At 44.8% G+C, this 18,171-nt stretch overlaps 1 protein-coding gene across 1 annotated transcript in view; it reads right to left on the reverse strand.

Moving 5' to 3' along the window:
• Window positions 1-2,225: 2,225 nt before the first annotated feature.
• Window positions 2,226-18,171, reverse strand: part of LOC144595776 (putative E3 ubiquitin-protein ligase HERC3) — a 58,960-nt gene continuing 43,014 nt past the window's right edge. Inside the window, exons 18-25 of the mRNA XM_078403413.1 lie at window positions 15,208-15,378; window positions 12,427-12,570; window positions 11,565-11,731; window positions 9,631-9,697; window positions 8,853-8,935; window positions 6,016-6,199; window positions 4,863-4,965; window positions 2,226-4,491 (exon numbers count right to left, since the gene is read on the reverse strand). Of these exons, the coding sequence (XP_078259539.1) occupies window positions 4,283-4,491; window positions 4,863-4,965; window positions 6,016-6,199; window positions 8,853-8,935; window positions 9,631-9,697; window positions 11,565-11,731; window positions 12,427-12,570; window positions 15,208-15,378 (1,128 nt within the window). The 3' untranslated portion in view covers window positions 2,226-4,282. The remainder of the gene's footprint in view (window positions 4,492-4,862; window positions 4,966-6,015; window positions 6,200-8,852; window positions 8,936-9,630; window positions 9,698-11,564; window positions 11,732-12,426; window positions 12,571-15,207; window positions 15,379-18,171) is intronic.

An 18,171-nucleotide genomic window follows, 5' to 3' on the forward strand; every position in this document is an offset into this window, starting at 1 on the left:
AGGAGTTCATAAAATACAGCATGTTCGCCCCCAAAAAAGCACGATAATGGGCTGAGAGATGCTCAGGGATAATTATCTGTAGTAAACACAAAGTGCTAGAGGAACTCAGCGTGTCAGGCAGCATCTGTGGGAGGGAGTGAATAGGTGATTGTGTCAGGACCCTTCTTCAGATTCTTCAAATCGAATCAATATTTGTACTTTACGTACACATTCCATCTGCAGACCCACCACAACACCTCGCTGGCAAGCGACTTTAATTGCAGTGTGATGTGTTTACACGAGTCGTTTCCATACTCGGATGTTGACATAGTTTTAGTTTAAAGATACAGCGTGGAAACAGGCCCTTCGGCCCACTGAGTGGAATTTATTGACACAGACGACTGTGGAGGCCAAATCAATGGATATTTTTAAGGCAGAGATTGATATATTCTAAATTAGTATGGGTGTCAGGAGTATTGGGGAGAAGGCAGGAGAATGGGGTTAGGAGAGCCAATGAAAGGTTTGGATACAGTGAATGTGGAGAGGATGTTTCCACTAGTGGGAGAGTCTAGGACTAGAGGTCATGGCCTCAGAATTAAAGGGCGTTCCTTTAAGAAGGAGATGAGGAGGAATTTCTTTAGTCAGAGGGTGATGAATCTGGAATTCTTTGCCACAGAAGGCTGTGGAGGCCAAGTCATGAGATATTTTTAAGGCAGAGATAGATTCTTGATTAGTATGGGTGTCAGGGGTTATGGGGAGAAGGCAGGAGAATGGGGTTAAGAGGGAGAGATAGATCAGTCCTGATTGAATGGCGAAGTGGACTTGATAGGAGAAGAATGAGGCCATTCGGCCTGTCACTTACCATACCATACCATACACATACAGCCGGAAACAGTCCTTTTCGGCCCACCAAGTCCGTGCCGCCCAGCGATCCCCGTACATTAACACTATCCTACACACACTAGGGACAATTTTTACATTTACCCAGCCAATTAACCTACATACCTGTACGTCTTTGGAGTGTGGGAGGAAACCGAAGATCTCGGAGAAAACCCACGCAGGTCACGGGGAGAACGTACAAACTCCATACAGTGCAGCACCCGTAGTCAGGATCGAACCTGAGTCTCCGGCGCTGCATTCGCTGTAAAGCAGCAACTCTACCGCTGCGCTACCGTGCCGCCCTTATGACATGATTGAATGGGGGAGTAGACTTGATGGGCCAAATGGCCTAATTCTGCTCTATAACTTATGAACTGATGACTTTATACTGGGAACAGAATCACTCTCTGCATGTTCCCTGGCTAGATTGGTATTTGTGCACCATTACTCGTCAGTGAAACACCTCCCAGGAAAATAAAACTACAACCGGTGAAAAGTATATAAAAAACCAAGCAACAAACCTTTTGGCTTTATTTATCCTTTAAAAAGTCCAGCGTCATTAAAACAAAAAAAAGGATACATAGACAGCCAGATTTAAATCATTAGCTTTATCTTGTGGAAAGTCAGAGAAAGTGGAAAGGAACGCTAAACCGCTCTGGCCGTGAGGTTTGGAGAAAGGTGACATTTATGAGCAGGTCCTCTCAAGCCAGAAGATCTGCAACCAACACTGACCAAACTTTGCAAAGCATTCAGTGAGATCGTAATCAGATGCCATCTCATTTTATAACAGGATAAAGAGTTCCCCACATGCTGTTAATGTAGCAGTTGGATGGTGACCAGCAAATAAGCATCTGTTACACCATCAACACAGTAAAGGTAGCTTATAATGTTCAGATCACATTCAGGTATATTCCCTTTACAATTAAGTATTCCACACGCTTAGCTGAAGGCTGCACTCTAAATGCAACGGCTATTAATCCCTTGATGGACAGTGCAGAGCATGGGGCATGGAAGTGATCTCTGGTCAACGTACGATGTGCGTTTGATGGCACTGGGCCTGTGCGCACTGGAGTTTAGAAGGATGAGGGGGGACCTCTGAAACTTACTGAACAGTGAAAGGCCTGGATAGAGTAAATGTGGAGAGGATGCTTCCATTAGTGGGAGAGTCTAGGACCAAAGAGCATTGCCTCAGGATAAAAGGACATATCTTTAGAAAGGAGACAAGGAGGAATTTATTTAGTATAAGAAAATAACTACAGATGCAGGTACAAATCGATTTATTCACAAAATGCTGGAGTAACTCAGCAGGTCAGGCAGCATCTCGGGAGAGAAGGAATCTTCTCTCCCGAGATGCTGCCTGACCTGCTGAGTTACTCCAGCATTTTGTGAATAAGAGGAATTTATTTAGCCGGACAATGGTGAATCTGTGGAATTCATTGCTGTGGAGGCCAAGCCATTTGGCATATTTAAAGCAAAGATTGACAGTGTCTTGACTGGGAAGGGAGTCAAAGGTTTATGGGGAAACATTGGGTATTTTTAAGGTGGAGGTGGACAGATTTTTGATTAGCGAGGGTTATGCGAGAAGGCAGGAAAATGGGATTGGGAGGTAAAGATAGATCTGCCACAATTGAACGACAAAGTAGACTCGATAGGCCGATTGGCGTAATTTTGCTCCTATGACTGATGGGTAGCAGAGGGCTGCCTCTCTTCTTTATTGCTCTGTGCCCTGGGACTGGGTGTGGTACAGAGGTGAGAGGCTGTGCATGCACATTACCCCATTTCCAAAACCACCAATACCCAATTTCAGATTTTGTGCATCTACAATGAAAGCAGCATGCACCCTATGGTTACCCCAACATACCCACAGCACAGCTACTAGGCAAGGGGGAACTTTAATGGAGATGGACGGGCCAAGTTATTTTTGTTACATAGAGGGATGGAGGCCTGGAATGCACTGCCAGGGGTGGAGACAGATACGATAGTGGCATTTAAGTGGCCTTTAGATAGGCACATCACATGGAAGTGCGGGGAATAGAGGGATATGGATCATGTACAGGGTAGATGAGATCAATTCAGCTAGGCATCAGGTTTGGCACACACACTGTGTGCCAAAGGGGCTGTTCCTGTGCTGTACTGTACTATGTTCCTCCAAACTAAGCAGGTGAGACAAAGGTTGTCTCAATATCGGGGCAGGGATCAGGTTCAAGGGAGCCGTGCTCACCTGAGGCGTTCCAGGCAGAAGCCGAATGTTGACAATGGAGTGGGGAGGTTGAGCTCAGGGATGCGAAGGTGAATGTTGGTGATGGGGAGGGGTGTGGGAGGGTTCAGAGTGGGACAGTAGGCGAGAGACTGAGAGCAGATCACTCTTCCTCCACCTCCAGATAAGCCACTCTTTAACCAAGAGTGGTAGACTTGAGAGAAACAGCGCGGAATCAGGCCCACCAAGTCCACGTCGACCAGCGATTAACCCTTACATTAGCGCTATCCTACACATGAGGAACAATTTACAATTTTACCAAAGCCAATTAACCTGCAAACCTGCACGTCTTTGGAGTGTGGGAGGAATGGGATTAGAAAATGGGATCAGAAAATGGGAAATGGGATTAGGAGGCAAAGATCAGCCATGATTGAATGGCGGAGTAGACTCGATGGGCCAAATGGCCTAATTCTACTCATATAACTTGTGAAACCAGAGCACCCAGAGCAAACCCATGCGGTCACGGGGAGAATGTACAAACTCCGTACAGACAGCACCCAGGGTCAGGATCGAACCCGTGTCTCTGTTTCTGCGAAGCAGCAACTCTACCGCTGCACCACCATGCCACCCTTACGAGAAGTCGTTGACAGCTGTTCCCGTAGCCTCTATGATTGCTCACATTAGCCTCGATCCCTCCCCTCTCCAAGAAAACCCAATATTGTTGAGGACCCCAAACATGCATTTAAATCCATTCACAAAGGTCCTAATCAGCGCTGATTTTCAGGCAGGGGCCTAGACGCCTGTATTGCTACCCATACCAATTGTACTCATGATTTGTAACAAGGATTGAGAGCCCATTACAAGCAAGCAAGTGCCATCCACATTCTAGGCTATTCTTTGGTTGTGTTGCCATAGAGATTCCAGCAAGGCAAGGGAGCGTCATTAAAACCTGCAAAGACTGTCAAGCCAAACCTGTAATCAATTCTCCTCATTCATAAAACTGATAACAATTCAGGTGAACTTAATGCTGAAAATATAGTGGAAAATGATGTGTTTAAAATGTACCCGATGGTTTGGACTTACTGCCAAATTATGACATTATAAAAAGAATCTTTTAAAACAGGAAGGGACGAGACTGAACTTTGCAAAATAGTCTTTGATAATAATAAAGTGCTGTTTGGATCGATATATACCCTTGTACTGAAAAGGAAAATAAAAGAGTTCATCTCATACCAAGCTAAACCCTTCATAGTGGTCTATAGCCTGTGTGAGTTTGGTGCAGAGTTTTGCTTTAGTCTGGTACTTGGGGAGATCGAGAAGGTTGTAGCAGGTGTGAGCCACCGGGAGATAGCGGTCCCCTCCTGCCGTCGGCTGTATGGTCATCCGAATGCTTGACATGCCGTAAATGGGAATGCGATCACTGCCGGTCAGGAACACTACGGGGCGGAAAGGGAGAGAAAGACAAAGGTTCAGGTTAGAATCGATCGGAAACAACAATCGCAAAGGGCCTCCCAAAGTACATCAGCAGATTGGGCAACACAGCGGCCCAGCTGGTAGTGACACTGCCTCACAGCTCCCAGAAACCCGTGTTCGATACTGACCTTAGGCGCTGTCGATGTGAGGGTTCCTAAGATGCTGGAATAAATAGGCATGCCAGAAGGGACTAAGTGGACAGGAAAAGTATGTTTCAGAGTGGAAAGAAATTTCCAGCTTCCTAAACCTCCACCAATCACCAGGCCAGTAATATAGCGAGATGTTGAACAAACTTTGAACAAGATCAGATGTATATCAGAAGATCCAGACTTACACAAGAAAAGCTTCTTTTTTTCCAATGGAAACTCGTGGAAAACTTCCCAAAATGTTTTAATAGTCGGATGTGCAGGATGGTAATCGGCTTTGTATATCGTACTCTAGTTTAAAAAAATTAAATAAAACAAAATATTGCATGAGAAAACTGTACACCTTGCAAACACATGCACGCCGACAGAGAAACATATGCACTTACATAGAAACACACACACATATATAATTCACACACACAGGTACATGAGTGCATCACATATTAAAGTAGGTAGCAAGATGCTCGGGTTATCTGGTGTGCCTTTCTCCCAATTGGCTACAGAGTCACTTCTGGTTGATATATTTTACTGTAGCAAAGCTCTGCAGCTGACAAAGCTCATCATCACCATCTAGTGGTCGGCTGATTAATACCACCCTGGAAGCTGAAGACCAAAACAGAATTAGCCCAATTGGGCTGTTTATATAAAACCGCTTTTAACTTTTCAGCGATGCAGTCTGTGGATTTTTTGTTCAATTTTCTTTCTCCCCTAGAGGTTGGTAATCTGTCTGCAGAATGGCTGCACAGGAGACTTCAGATGAAGACATTTTCAGCAAAATACAAAATGCTGGAGGAACTCAGCAGGTCAGGCAGCATCTGTGATGGGAAATAGACAGACAATGTTTCGGGTTGACACCCATCTTCAGACAGAAGAATTTCCCTGCACATTTCCCAATTCTCTCCACAGATGCTGCCTGACCTGTTGAACTCCTCCAGCACTTGGTTTGGTTGTAAAATGGCTGCCTCGTCCCGCTCTGTTTCACTTGAGGCTTTGCTGGCGACTTTACCCTGCCTGATCTGTTTGGACTGAGGTTGTGTTCATCTACCACGTTCTATGTAAAGGGACAGAGTTTCTGCGTGTTTCTCAGAACAAGTTGGATCCAGCTCATGCAAGCCATTTTGAAAGAGAGGACTTCCTTAGAGCTCATCTTTGACCCATGATTATATTTCTCACGAGACCTAGCCATCGCTGGGCCCAATAATAACTTTTGCATTCCCAGCATGAGCTTCCTTCTAATAAAACCTAATCTCTGCTTTCCCTCCTTCTGCTTTTGACTAAGGTTTAGTGCAGGAAAGGGGGCAGCAATGGGAGCTATTCTCTGTGGTCATTGAGGGTTCTTACCATCTCCAGCTCCTTCCAATTGTAGCTTGTGTTTCCAACCACCATGGCCATCAGTTCACTGGGCTGAAAGAGCTGAAGTACCTTCCCTCCGCAGACCTTTAGGAAACCGGTGGAGAAAGCCGAGAAGAGCTCGTGGATGGAAGTGTTGAAGATGTAGTTCACGTAGGCTTGAACAAATTCCTTCCTGAGGACCAAAAGGAGAAGTGGCCAAGAGGATTAAAAGAGAAGCATGGCAAATGATCGACTCAGTCGATAAACATCCTCGACTAAGGTGAAGTCTACCCACAACGTTATGTATGAAGGGGATAAATTTAAGACCTCTAATAGGATCTTCTGCATCTCATCGTAGAATTGTTTAGTTTATTATTGTCACATGTACCAATGTACAGTGAAGAGCTTTTATTTGCGTGCTATCCAGTCAAAAAGATGATACATGTTAACAATCAAGTGGTCTACAGTGCACAGATAAAGGATAAAGGGTACAATGTTTAGTGCAAGATAAAGTCCGATAAAGTCTGATTAAAGAATGTTCAAAAGGTCAGACTGCCGTATCTTTTAATGATTGTCCTTATTATTTTAGACGAGGCTATATCTAACCACAAAAGAGGCGATATCTAATTTTTTTAAACTGGAGGAGAAGCACCTCATATTCCATTTGGGTACAAACCAATTTTAAGCAACTGGTTACCTAAAGTATCTTCCCCCCCCCCCCTCCCCACCCCACTCTTTCCTCTGCCCAACCTGGACTCATACTGAGTTCTCTCCTTCCTCGCCTCTTCCACCTATATACCTTTCTCTGCCTTCACAATTCTCATCTCTTCCTTTTTTATCTCACACCTTTTATCTTCTCATCTTTGGCCTTTGTCCAACCATCTGCCTATCAAAAAACCCCTTCACCTGTCTCCACATTACTTGGCAGGTTTTGCCCTGTCCCCACCTCTCTTCCAGCTTTCTACCCCCCTGAAAGTTGTTTTTCAGATCAAAGACAACTGGGGTTGGCTCAGAGGGTAGCACTCTCTCATCAGAATTAGAAAGCCGAGGGTCTGAATCACACTTCAAGACTTGACAAGGTTCATCTAGACTATCACTGCATTTAAACAGCGTGGCACCATTGGAGGAGGAAGAACATGCATTCACATTATGCCTTCTGTGACTTCAGCACTTTACAGCTATGAAGTACTTTTGAAACATTCTGGTAGAGAAAAAGACAGCGGGGTTTTTTTCCAAATTAAAAACTTTTTTTAGAAATACAACATGGAAACAGGCCATTCAACCCATCGAGTCCACGCCGACTATTAATCACTTATTCGCACTGGTTCCATGTTATCCCACTTTTGCATCCTTCATGTGAGGGCCAATTTACAGAACCTAATTAACCTACAAATCTCCAAGGTGGTGAAGAAGGCTGGCTCTCATCAGCAAAGGAATTGAGTATAGAAGCTGTGATGTTATGTTGCTGTTGTAGAAGACGTTGATGTTGGTGAGGCTGCATTTGGAGTATTGTGTTCAGTTTTGGTCACCGTGCTAAACTAAAGATGTCATTAAGCTGAAATGAGTGCAGAGAGGGTTTATGAAGAGATTACCAAGACTTGAGGGCCTGAGATACAGTGAGTGGTCGGTCAGCCTCGGGCTTTATTACTTGGAGCATAGGAGACTGAGGGGTGATCTTACATAGGTATGGGTCTTTTGTAAAATCATGAGGGGCTTAGATAGGGTGAATGCATGTTGTCTTTTTCCTAGGATTGGGGAATCAAGAACTAGAGGGCATCGGTTTATGAGGGGAAAGATTCAATAGGAATGTGAGGGGCAGCTTTTTTCCACTCAGAGAGTGATGGAACGAACTGCCAGAGGAAGTGGTTGAGGCAAATGCAATAACAATTTTTGGAAGGGTACATGGATAGGAATGTTTAGAGGGATATGGTCCAAACCCAGGCAATTGGAATGAGCATAGATGGGTACATTGAACCGACGGGCCTGTCTCCTTGCTGTGTGACTGAGTGAATCTTGAACAATTTTCTGGCACATAAACATGTTCCACCGAGCCACAGACGCAACCTGACCTACTGATTGTTTCCAGCATATTTTGTTTATGTTTATATATATATATATATATATATGTTTATGTTTATATTTATATATATAAACATAAACAAAATATGCTGGAAACAATCAGCATATATATATATATATATATATATATATATATTGGTAACTATTTTGCTTTTCTGGCCTTATTTTCAGATGCTCCAACAAGTGGAAACAAGTATTCTGTATCACTGCGATTAAGCCCCATCATAAGGTTCAGGTTTATTATTGTCACGTGTACTAAGGTACAGTGAAAAGCTTTGTTTTGCTTGTTATCCAAACAGATCCAGATAACACCATACCTAGACACAATCAAGTCAAACTGAACTACAATGGACAGAGCAAAGGGGAAGGTACAGAGTGCAGAATATAATTTGCAGCATTGTAGCGCATCAGTTCCACAGGGACAATTTACAATATTTACCAAAGCCAATTAACCTACAAACCTGCACGTCTTTGGAGTGTGGGAGGAAACTGGAGCACCCGGAGAAAACCCACGCAGTCACAGGGAGAATGTACAAACTCCATGCAGACAGCACCTGTAGTCCGGATTGAACCCGGGACTCTGGCGCTGTGAGGCAGCAACTCTACCAGTGCGTCACTGTGCTTTTATGCGTGGTATTATCTGATCTGTTTGGACAGTGTCATTTCCCTTTTCAGATTTTGATTATTGATGGAGGCGTGCTATTTTACCCCAAAAAATATAAGCTCTTGCCTCCGACAGAACTCGATGAAGACAGAAGCAGACTCACCTGTTCTCCTTCTTCACGGTTAGGTTCTTACCGCCAGAGACCAATTCCTGCAGCTCCGACACACCATAGTTTTCTCGAAGAATCTGACCGTTTCAATGTGAAAAAGAATTAAAAACTAGAGGAAAGAATAACAAAAGCATAGCAGGACATCCTCGCCTGCTCCCCGCCTTTGCAAGATATTGGGGCGAATCTGTTTGTGACCCCTATCTCTCTACTAGGTGATAGGATGGTTCAGTTGCCTGATAACAGCTGGGAAGAAGCTGTCCCTGAATGTGGTGGTGTGAGTTTTCACACCAGTATCTCTTGCCCAATGGGAAAGGGGAGAAGAGAGAGTGTCTGGGGTGCGACTGGTCCTTGATTATGCTGGTGGTCTTGCTGAGGCAGCGTGAAGTGCAGATGGAGTCAATAGAAGAGAGATTGGTTTGTGTGATGGTATGGGCTGCATCCACAATTCTCTGCAATTTCTTACGGTCTTGGATGGAGCTGTTCCTAACCATACAAATGTGCAAACTCCACACAGACAGCACCCAAAGTCAAGATTGACCTCTGAGATTGGTCTCCGGCGAGCGAGGCAGCGGCTCTACCAGCTGTGCCATCGTGCGGTTGCTCTACAAAGAGTCAGTACTGCTCAATGGGTTACATCTGCAATCCCACAGGCAATTTAAAGCCAATAGGACCTGCTTTGGAGGGCAATGACATGGCAAGTTAAAGCATGCAACCCCCAGTTACAATCCCACAGTTCAACTCAAGGCAAGTTGTTCAGGTAAACAGCCCTTACCGCAAACGTAAGACAGAAGGTATCTTCAACATCATCGCCAGGGTAATCCAACAGTTCTTGCAAGCTCCTGAAAGCAAAGTCCGGAAGACGACACTGAGTTGATTTGTGAAAATTATTCGTTTAGTTTAGCGATACAGCGTGCAATCAAGCACTTCGGCCCACTGAGTTCATGCCAACCAGCAATCACCGTACACTAGTTCTATCCTACACATTAGAGACAATTAACAGAAGCTAATTAACCTACAAACCAGCACGTTTTTGGAATATAGGAGGAAACAGGACAAAAACTACATGGTCACCGGGAGAATAAACAAACTCTGTACAGACACCCGGGTCTCTGGCAGTAAAGCAGCAAACTCTACTCCATGTAAACTCTGCGACTGTAACTTATGGTGCTCAGGTCAAGCAAACAGAAGGCAGAGAGAACTTGGAGTGAAATATCTTTAAAGTTGGATGTTTTGCTACAACATTTCAGTCCCCATGCTGTAATCACATGGATTACCTTGTCTCAGGATATGCAGGTGGACATTGACTAATTCAGAACTAGAAACTACGAAATAGGAAGAAGAAAACAGTATTCACTCATTGTGCATAATCCACCATTTAATAAACCTGTGGCTGATCTTTTACCTCAGCCCCACTTCTCTTGATTCTGTCAATCCAAAAAACCTATCGATCCTTGTCAAGTGTACTCAGAGTTACTCCAGCACTTTGTGTCTATCTTTGTTATAAACCAACATCTGCAGTTCCTTGTTAATGCAAATGTTCTCCCCTACTGAGTTACTCCAGGACTTTGTATCTCTTTTTTGTAAATCAGCATCAGCGGTTCCTTGTATCTCCCATATTATTACATTCAAAAATCGGGTGCAAGTACACACATCTATGCCTACAAAATGGCAGAACTAGTTTCCTCTCTTCCCCCCATTTTTAATAATTGTTCTTTGTTATCTGTCTTCTGTGCTTTTGATGTCATTCATTCAACATTGTGGAACCATCGCTACCATGTTGAATGTTGTGTACTTCCTGACAAAATCAACTTAACAAAAACATCTGTAAAAACAGAACAAATTCATTACCTGAGGACAGTCTGTATCTGACATATACCAACATGGTACCTGAAAATGCTTCCCTTGAAAGTACCCAAATCACCTGCGTCAACTTTACATCACTGGTGGTATTGATAGGCAAAAATCTTCTGGTGGCTTTGTCAAACATCAAAAAACAGATGTTGAAGCAACATTTTATTTCATTAAATATTTGTTTTAAAATTATGTCCAATTCTACAATAACATCATTACAAAATGGGGACAGGTACATCATCATCATCATCATATATATACAGCCGGAAACAGGCCTTTCCGGCCCACCAAGTCCGTGCCGCCCAGCGATCCCCGTACATTAACACTATCCTACACCCACTAGGGACAATTTTTACATTTACCCAGCCAATTAACCTACATACCTGTACGTCTTTGGAGTGTGGGAGGAAACCGAAGATCTCGGAGAAAACCCACGCAGGTCACGGGGAGAACGTACAAACTCCTTACAGTGCAGCACCCGTAGTCAGGATCGAACCTGAGTCTCCGGCGCTGCATTCGCTGTAAAGCAGCAACTCTACCGCTGCGCTACCGTGCCGCCCTGGATGGATAGGAAATGTTTAGATGGATATGTACCAAATGCAGGCAAATGGCATCTTGGTCGGCATGGACAAGTTGGGCTGAAGTGCTGTATGACTGACTGGATACAACGCAACAAAAAAAGCTTTTCACTCTGCCTCGGCACACGTGACAATAATACACGGAACCAAACTGAACTAATTCCATTTTTATGTTCGAGTGAAAAAAGATTACAAACTGTATCGAAGGTGTAAATTCTCTCCCTGCCTCGTAGCCATAGTATGGGTCAGACGTGCGAGAATTAAACAGGACACTCACCTGCCCTCTGTGGGGGAGAGCTCTTTCATGTCCTCCAGGGAAGGTGGGACATCCAGCAGTTTTTTGTACAGCACCAGAGGGAAGTGAAGGTCCACCACTGTGAAATTGTAGATGGCCAAGCCGCACAGGATCCCGATCAGGTGGAACCAGTTTAACTCCACGAACGTCTGGGATTTGGGACAGGAGAGGAGGATAAGGTCAGGCAAAGAAATCAGAGGTCCGGCAGAGGCAAACTTACAAGACTAGCATCCGGAGGTTTCGAGGTACAGCATGAAAACACTGAGCCCACACCGGCTAGCGATCACACATACACTGGCTTTCTTCGCAAATTCTATGACAGGTTTTATTGAGAAAGGATGCTGAGGGATAAAGAGTTAAAGCTGGTAAATGGAATCAAGGCACAGATCAATCAGGATCAGTGAATTCAATGAATGGCTGAATAGAAAAATGTAGAAACAAGGAACTGAAGACAAAGCCAAGTTTGCCAAGGGAAGACACAAAATGCTGGAGTAACTCAGTGGGACAGGCAGCATCGCTGGAGAACATGGACAGGTGACCTTTAGAGTCAGGACACTTCTTCAGAGTGACCCTTCTTCAGGGCAGTGTGAAGAAGGGTTGCAACCCAAAACATGTCCTATCCATACTCTCCAGGAATGCTGCCAGACCCGTTGAGGTACTCCAGAATATTGTGTCCGTCAGTGGCAGAATAGGTTTGTGGTAGAATGGCAGAGTGAATTTGATGGGCTGAAGGGCCTGCACATGTTCAAGCATTGCCGGGGTTCACAATGTTGAGAGAAGACCCAAGGTTGTTTTGCACAGCATCAGCTGACCTAGAAGGCAGGGGAGGAGAGACGGCACTCACTTTTTCTGAGAACCACAGGAGTCTGGACTGCTCGTAGTAGGTGAACATGCCATACTTGGGATCCAGCAATTCCTTGAGGAGCAACAGGAAGAATTCCTTGGTCACCCCTCCATCGTCCACCGCTTCCTCGCCCAGGAACACCACCTGCACCAGCAACAAGTCAGCAGAATCAGATCCAGGCCACGTTCCCTCTTCCTCCCATCTACCGCACAGAGATGATGTGGCACGGTGGCGCAGCGGTAGAGTTGCTGCCGTACAGCACTAGTGACCCAGTTTGGATCCTGACTATGGGTGCTGTCTGTACGGAGTTTGTACGTTCTCACTGTGACCGCATGGGTTTTCTCCGGTTGTTTCGGTTTCCTCCCACATTCCAAAAGCATACAACTTTGTAGGTTAATTGGCTTCGGTAAAAATTGTTAAATTGTCCCTAGTGTGTGGGTTAGTGTACAGAGTGATCGCTGGTCGGCGTGGACTCAGTGCGCCAAAAGACCTGCTTCCGCGCTATATCTCTAAAGTGTAAATCTCTAAGGATCTGTAGTTTTAGTTTATAGAGATACAGCGAGGAAACAGGCCCTTTGGTCCATGCCGCCCAACAATCATCCGTACACCTGTTCCATCCTACACACTAGGGACAATTTACAGAAGCAAATTAACCTACAAGCCTGCACATCTTGAGTGTGGGAAGAAACTGGAGCACCGGGAGAAAACCAACAGGGAGAACTTGCAAACTCCGTACGGAGAGCACCCGTAGTCGGGATCGAACTCGGGTCTCTGGTGCTGTGAGGCAGCAACTCCACTGCCGTGCCACCGTGCTGCCCAGTGAAGGCAAAAGTTACAGAGAAAATTTTACTTTTACACCCTCCCACCCTGACTTTTCTGGCTGTGGCCTCCCACACTGTCACACGGAGCCTCAGTGCAAGTAAAAGGAACAGCATCTTATCTTCAAAATGCTGGAGTAACTCAGCAGGTCAGGCAGCATCTCGGGAGAGAAGGAATGGGTGACGTTTCGGGTCGAGACCCTTCAGAAGGGTCTCGACCCGAAACGTCACCCATTCCTTCTCTCCCGAGATGCTGCCTGACCTGCTGAGTTACTCCAGCATTTTGTGAATAAATCGATTTGTACCAGCATCTGCAGTTATTTTCTTATAGCATCTTATCTTCTGCAGGTCTCGATATTGTAATCTCCAACACTGGGTAATTGGCTCTTTCTTCCCGTCTGTAACAGTTCTGGCCATTTCTGCCCATCATCCGTCAGTGGGTTTGGCTGAGTTTTTGTCTCTCCATTAGTGCAACCTGCTACTAGCAGCACATGACAAAGAAGGCAAAGAAGCAGAATCTGCTTCCAACAGTAAATGGCTGAGCCCTGGAGAATGTAGTGGAACAGGGAGATCTAGGACCTAAACTTTATTCCCTTATCATCTATACACTGTTAATGGATTGATTGTTATCATGTATTGTCTTTCTGGTGACTGGTTAGCACGCAACAAAAAAACTTTTCGCTGTACCTCAGTACTGGACTGAACTAAGAGGGTGGCATATTGGTGGAGTTGTTGCCTCACTGTGCCAGAGACCCGGGTTCAATCCTGACTACGGGTGCTGTCTGTTCGGAGTTTTTACGTTCTCCCTGTGACTACGTGAATTTGTCCCAGGGGAGAGGATTCTAAAACCAGAGGGCACAGGCTTAAGGTGAGTGAGGAGTTTTGAGAGGGACCGCGGGGGCAACTCTTTCACTCAGACGGATGTTTGTGTCTGGAACGAGCTGCCAGAAGAAGTTATAGAAGTGGATATGTGGACAAATATATGGATAGGAAGAGTTTGGAGGGCAAGTGGGACCAGTCCAGAATGACCACTTGGTCATCAAGAACAAGTTGGGCAATAAGGTCTGTTTTCTGGCTGTATAACTTGATAATTCTCTATAACTAGCACAGTAACACATTTGGGCTCACCCTATCAGAGATATTAGAGAGTCAATAGAAACATACAGTATCAAAACAGATCCTTCGACCCACCTTGCTCACACTGACCATCGTGTCCCATCTACACTAGTCCCACCTGCCTGTGTTTGGCCCATATCCTCTAAACCTGTCCTGTCCATGCACCTGTCTAAATGTTTCTTAATTATTGCGATAGTCCCTGTTGTATATTTCGTTAGTTCTAGTCATTCACTCCCCTCCCCATCATTGCACCACTTCCTTATTGCCTTCTGTTCCTGATCTTACAAATATTTATTTATCTCCAACATAAACATACTGAATCTAATAGTATCTGCCTCAAACACTTCCTCTTGCATATTGTTCCATGCTCATGCCATGCTGTGCTGTGTGAAAAAGTTGCCCCTCAGGTTCATATTAAATATTTCCCTTCTCACCTTGCACCCATGTCCTCTGGTTCTTGATTCCCCAATCCTGGGAAAAAAGACTCTGTGCATTCACCCTATCTATTCCCCTCATGATTTTATACACCTCTATAAGATCACCCGCTCAGCCTCCTGGGCTCCAGGGAATAAAGTCCCAGCCTGCCCAACCTCTCCTTACAATTCAGTCCCTTGAGTCCTGGCAACATCCCCTGCACTCTTTCCTGCCCTTCACAGCAGCGTGACCAAAACTGAACACAATACTCCAAGTGTGGCCTCGCCAACAATTACAAGGCCAATGAATAAAGCTGCCGACAGGACACAAAGGAACTAGTAAATCACATAGCTGCCACTCCTGACTGCTTCAAAAATAATGTAAGGCACAGTAATCTGACCCTTTACTGTGCCTGCAGCAGTAATCCTCTTACCTTCAAAGGCTTTTTCAAATCCACATCTGAATGAATGCTGAGCTCTCTCAGTGTGTCGCTGACGAGGTTGGCCCGCTGAACGTGCAGGACAAGGAAGGGGCTGGTGGTGCGGAATGGCCCCAGTGTGAGCATCATGAAGATATTCTCCAGACTGGTCCTGTTCACGGCTACCTGTAACAAGAGGCACAGTTAGCATCCTTGCCATGGACCGCCTGAACGCTCCACAGGTTTTCTAAAGCACCTCATGACCCTTCCTCCCTAGTTTCTCTTTCAGTTTAGTTTATTGTCACGTGTACTGAGGTACAGTGAAAAGCTTTTGTTGCGTGCTAACCAACCAGCGGAAAGGCAATACATGATTACAATTGAGCCATCCGCAGTGTACACATACATAAGGGAATAACGTTTAGTGCAAGGTAAAGCCAGTAACGTCTGATCAAAGATATGCAGGGGTTCCCGATGAGATGGACAGTAGCTCAGGACCGCTCTCTGGTTGGCCATGAAGGCCCATTGTTGGATATGAATGTGAGGAATGGCAATGTTGAAATGGGTACATCAGAGAGCAATGTGGAAAGCTCTAGGTAAGATGTTGATAAGCTGAAATGAGTGCAGAGAAGATTTACGAGGATGCTGTCAGGATGAGGAGACATTGGGCAGACTAGGACTTTATTCCTTGGAGCGCACGATTGTATTCATGTATGGGCTTTTCTTTGACTGGATAGCATGCAAACAAAAGCGTTTTATTGAAGCTCGGTACACATGACAATAATAAACTGAACTAAATTCAATTTTTTCCTCTAATGTAACCCACACCAACACTCGTATTTGCCATTGGAGTCATAGAGTCATAGAGCACGGAAACAGGACCTTCGGACCAACTTGCCCACAACGACCAAGATGATCTAGTCCCACCTGCCTGCGTTTGGTCCATAACCCTCTAAACCTGTCTTATCCAAGTGCTTGACCAAATGCCTTTTAAATGTCATAGTACCCACCTCAACTATGTTCTGTATGAAAAGGTGGCTCCTCAGGCTCCTGTTAATTCTTTCCCCTCTCACCTTAAACGTATGTCCTCTCGTTCTTGATTATCCTCCTCTGTACATTCACCCTATCTATTCTCCACATGATTTTATTATATCTCTATAAGATCACCACTCAGCCTCCTGTGCTCCAAGGAATAAACTCCTAGTCTGCCCAATCTCCCTATAGGACAGGCCCTCGAGTCCTGACAACATCCTCGTAAACCTACTCCACACTCTTTCCAGCTTACAACATCCTATCGCATTCTACATTGCTTTTATCAACATCCTATCGCATTCTACATTGCTTTCTGACATATTCATTGAAACATTCCCATTCTTCACATTTATATCCAACAATGACTCGTAAAGGCCAAGTTAAGACTAATTTTAAGGGTTTTTGAAATTTGAACTATGCAAAATGATGCCGGAATCATGGCAATTCCTGTGTACTGCCTCAGTGCAATCTACTATTCTTACACTCTTGTGGTTAAGTATGATATTGTGTGTGTGTGTATAGTAAGATTGAAGAAGTTGGAAAGGAGACATGCTGAGCCTCCTTGGTCTCCTGTGGAAGAGGTGGCATTGCTGTGTATTCGTGGTTGTAGCATCTATGTGGCTGATCCAGGCCAGGTTGTTGGCGATATTTAGATCTAGGAACTTGAAGATCTTGGACTATCCCCAGTTCACCATCATTGATGCTGATTTACGCCACCTCGCTTTCTGAAGTCAATAACTGGCCCTGGTGTCTTGCTGACATGGAGAGGGTGGTGTCTTGACACCCTGTTACAAAGTTTTCTATCGCTATTTTGCTCTGGTGGCATCCTCTGCAAATTTATAAATGGAGTTAAAGCAAAATTTGGACGCAAAATAGCGAACATACACGGGATAGAGCAAGGGGGTGATTACACATCCTCGCGGGGCACCGATGTTGAGAGTTTTTGTGGAGGATCAAGAACCAGAAAGTGAGGGCAAGTTTAACCCACATCCCTCTAAACCATCCTATCCATGTACCAGTCCAAATAACTATTAAATGTTGTTAGAACACCTGCCTCAAGTACCTCCTCTGGTAGATCATTCCATATACCCACCACTCTGTGCGAAATAGATGCCCCTTAGGTTCCTATTAAAACAGACGCCTCTCACCTTAACCTATGTCCCCTGCTTCTTGATTCTTCTACTCTGGGTAGAAGAATGTGCATTTACCCTATCTATTCCTCTCATGATTGTATACACCTCTGTCAGATCATGAGAGGATACAGTATCTGTGTTCATCTGGGTTCTAAATAGTTGACCCCTTATTTTTTAAACAATGATTTCCAATTCTAGAATCTCCCATAGAGGAAACATCCTCTCCACACATTCCTGGACTAGATCTTATACCCATCAATTAAGTCATCACCTTGCATTCTTATAAACTCCAGGAGACCTGTCACACTTTCCTAATGCATCAGCCACCATCTCAGATGCCAGAGCAAGACTGGAGTAACTCAGCAGGTCAGGCAGCATCCCTGCAGAAGGTACTCCAGCACTTTATTGCTTTGCTCAGGATAATATATTTTTTCACACAGAGAGTGGTGAATCTGTGGAATTCTCTGCCACAGAAGGTAGTTGAGGCCAGTTCATTGGCTATATTTAAGAGGGAGTTAGATGTGGCCCTTGTGGCTAAAGGGATCAGGGGGTATGGAGAGAAGGCAGGTACGGGATACTGAGTTGGATGATCAACCATGATCATATTAAATGGCGGTGCAGGCTCGAAGTGCCGAATGGCCTACTCCTGCACCTATTTTCTATGTTTCAATGTTTCTATTCCAGCATCTGCAGTTCATTGTGTCTCCATCTCAGATTCCAGGTTTAGAGAGCCGATGCCACCTCTTGGTATACAATTTCAAGGATCAGGTTCTGGAATTTGAAGAGTGTGGTTGGAATCTGGGACACAGAGTGAAGT

The sequence above is a fragment of the Rhinoraja longicauda genome, chromosome 1, assembly GCF_053455715.1.
Source record: "Rhinoraja longicauda isolate Sanriku21f chromosome 1, sRhiLon1.1, whole genome shotgun sequence".
Taxonomy (NCBI): domain Eukaryota; kingdom Metazoa; phylum Chordata; class Chondrichthyes; order Rajiformes; family Arhynchobatidae; genus Rhinoraja; species Rhinoraja longicauda.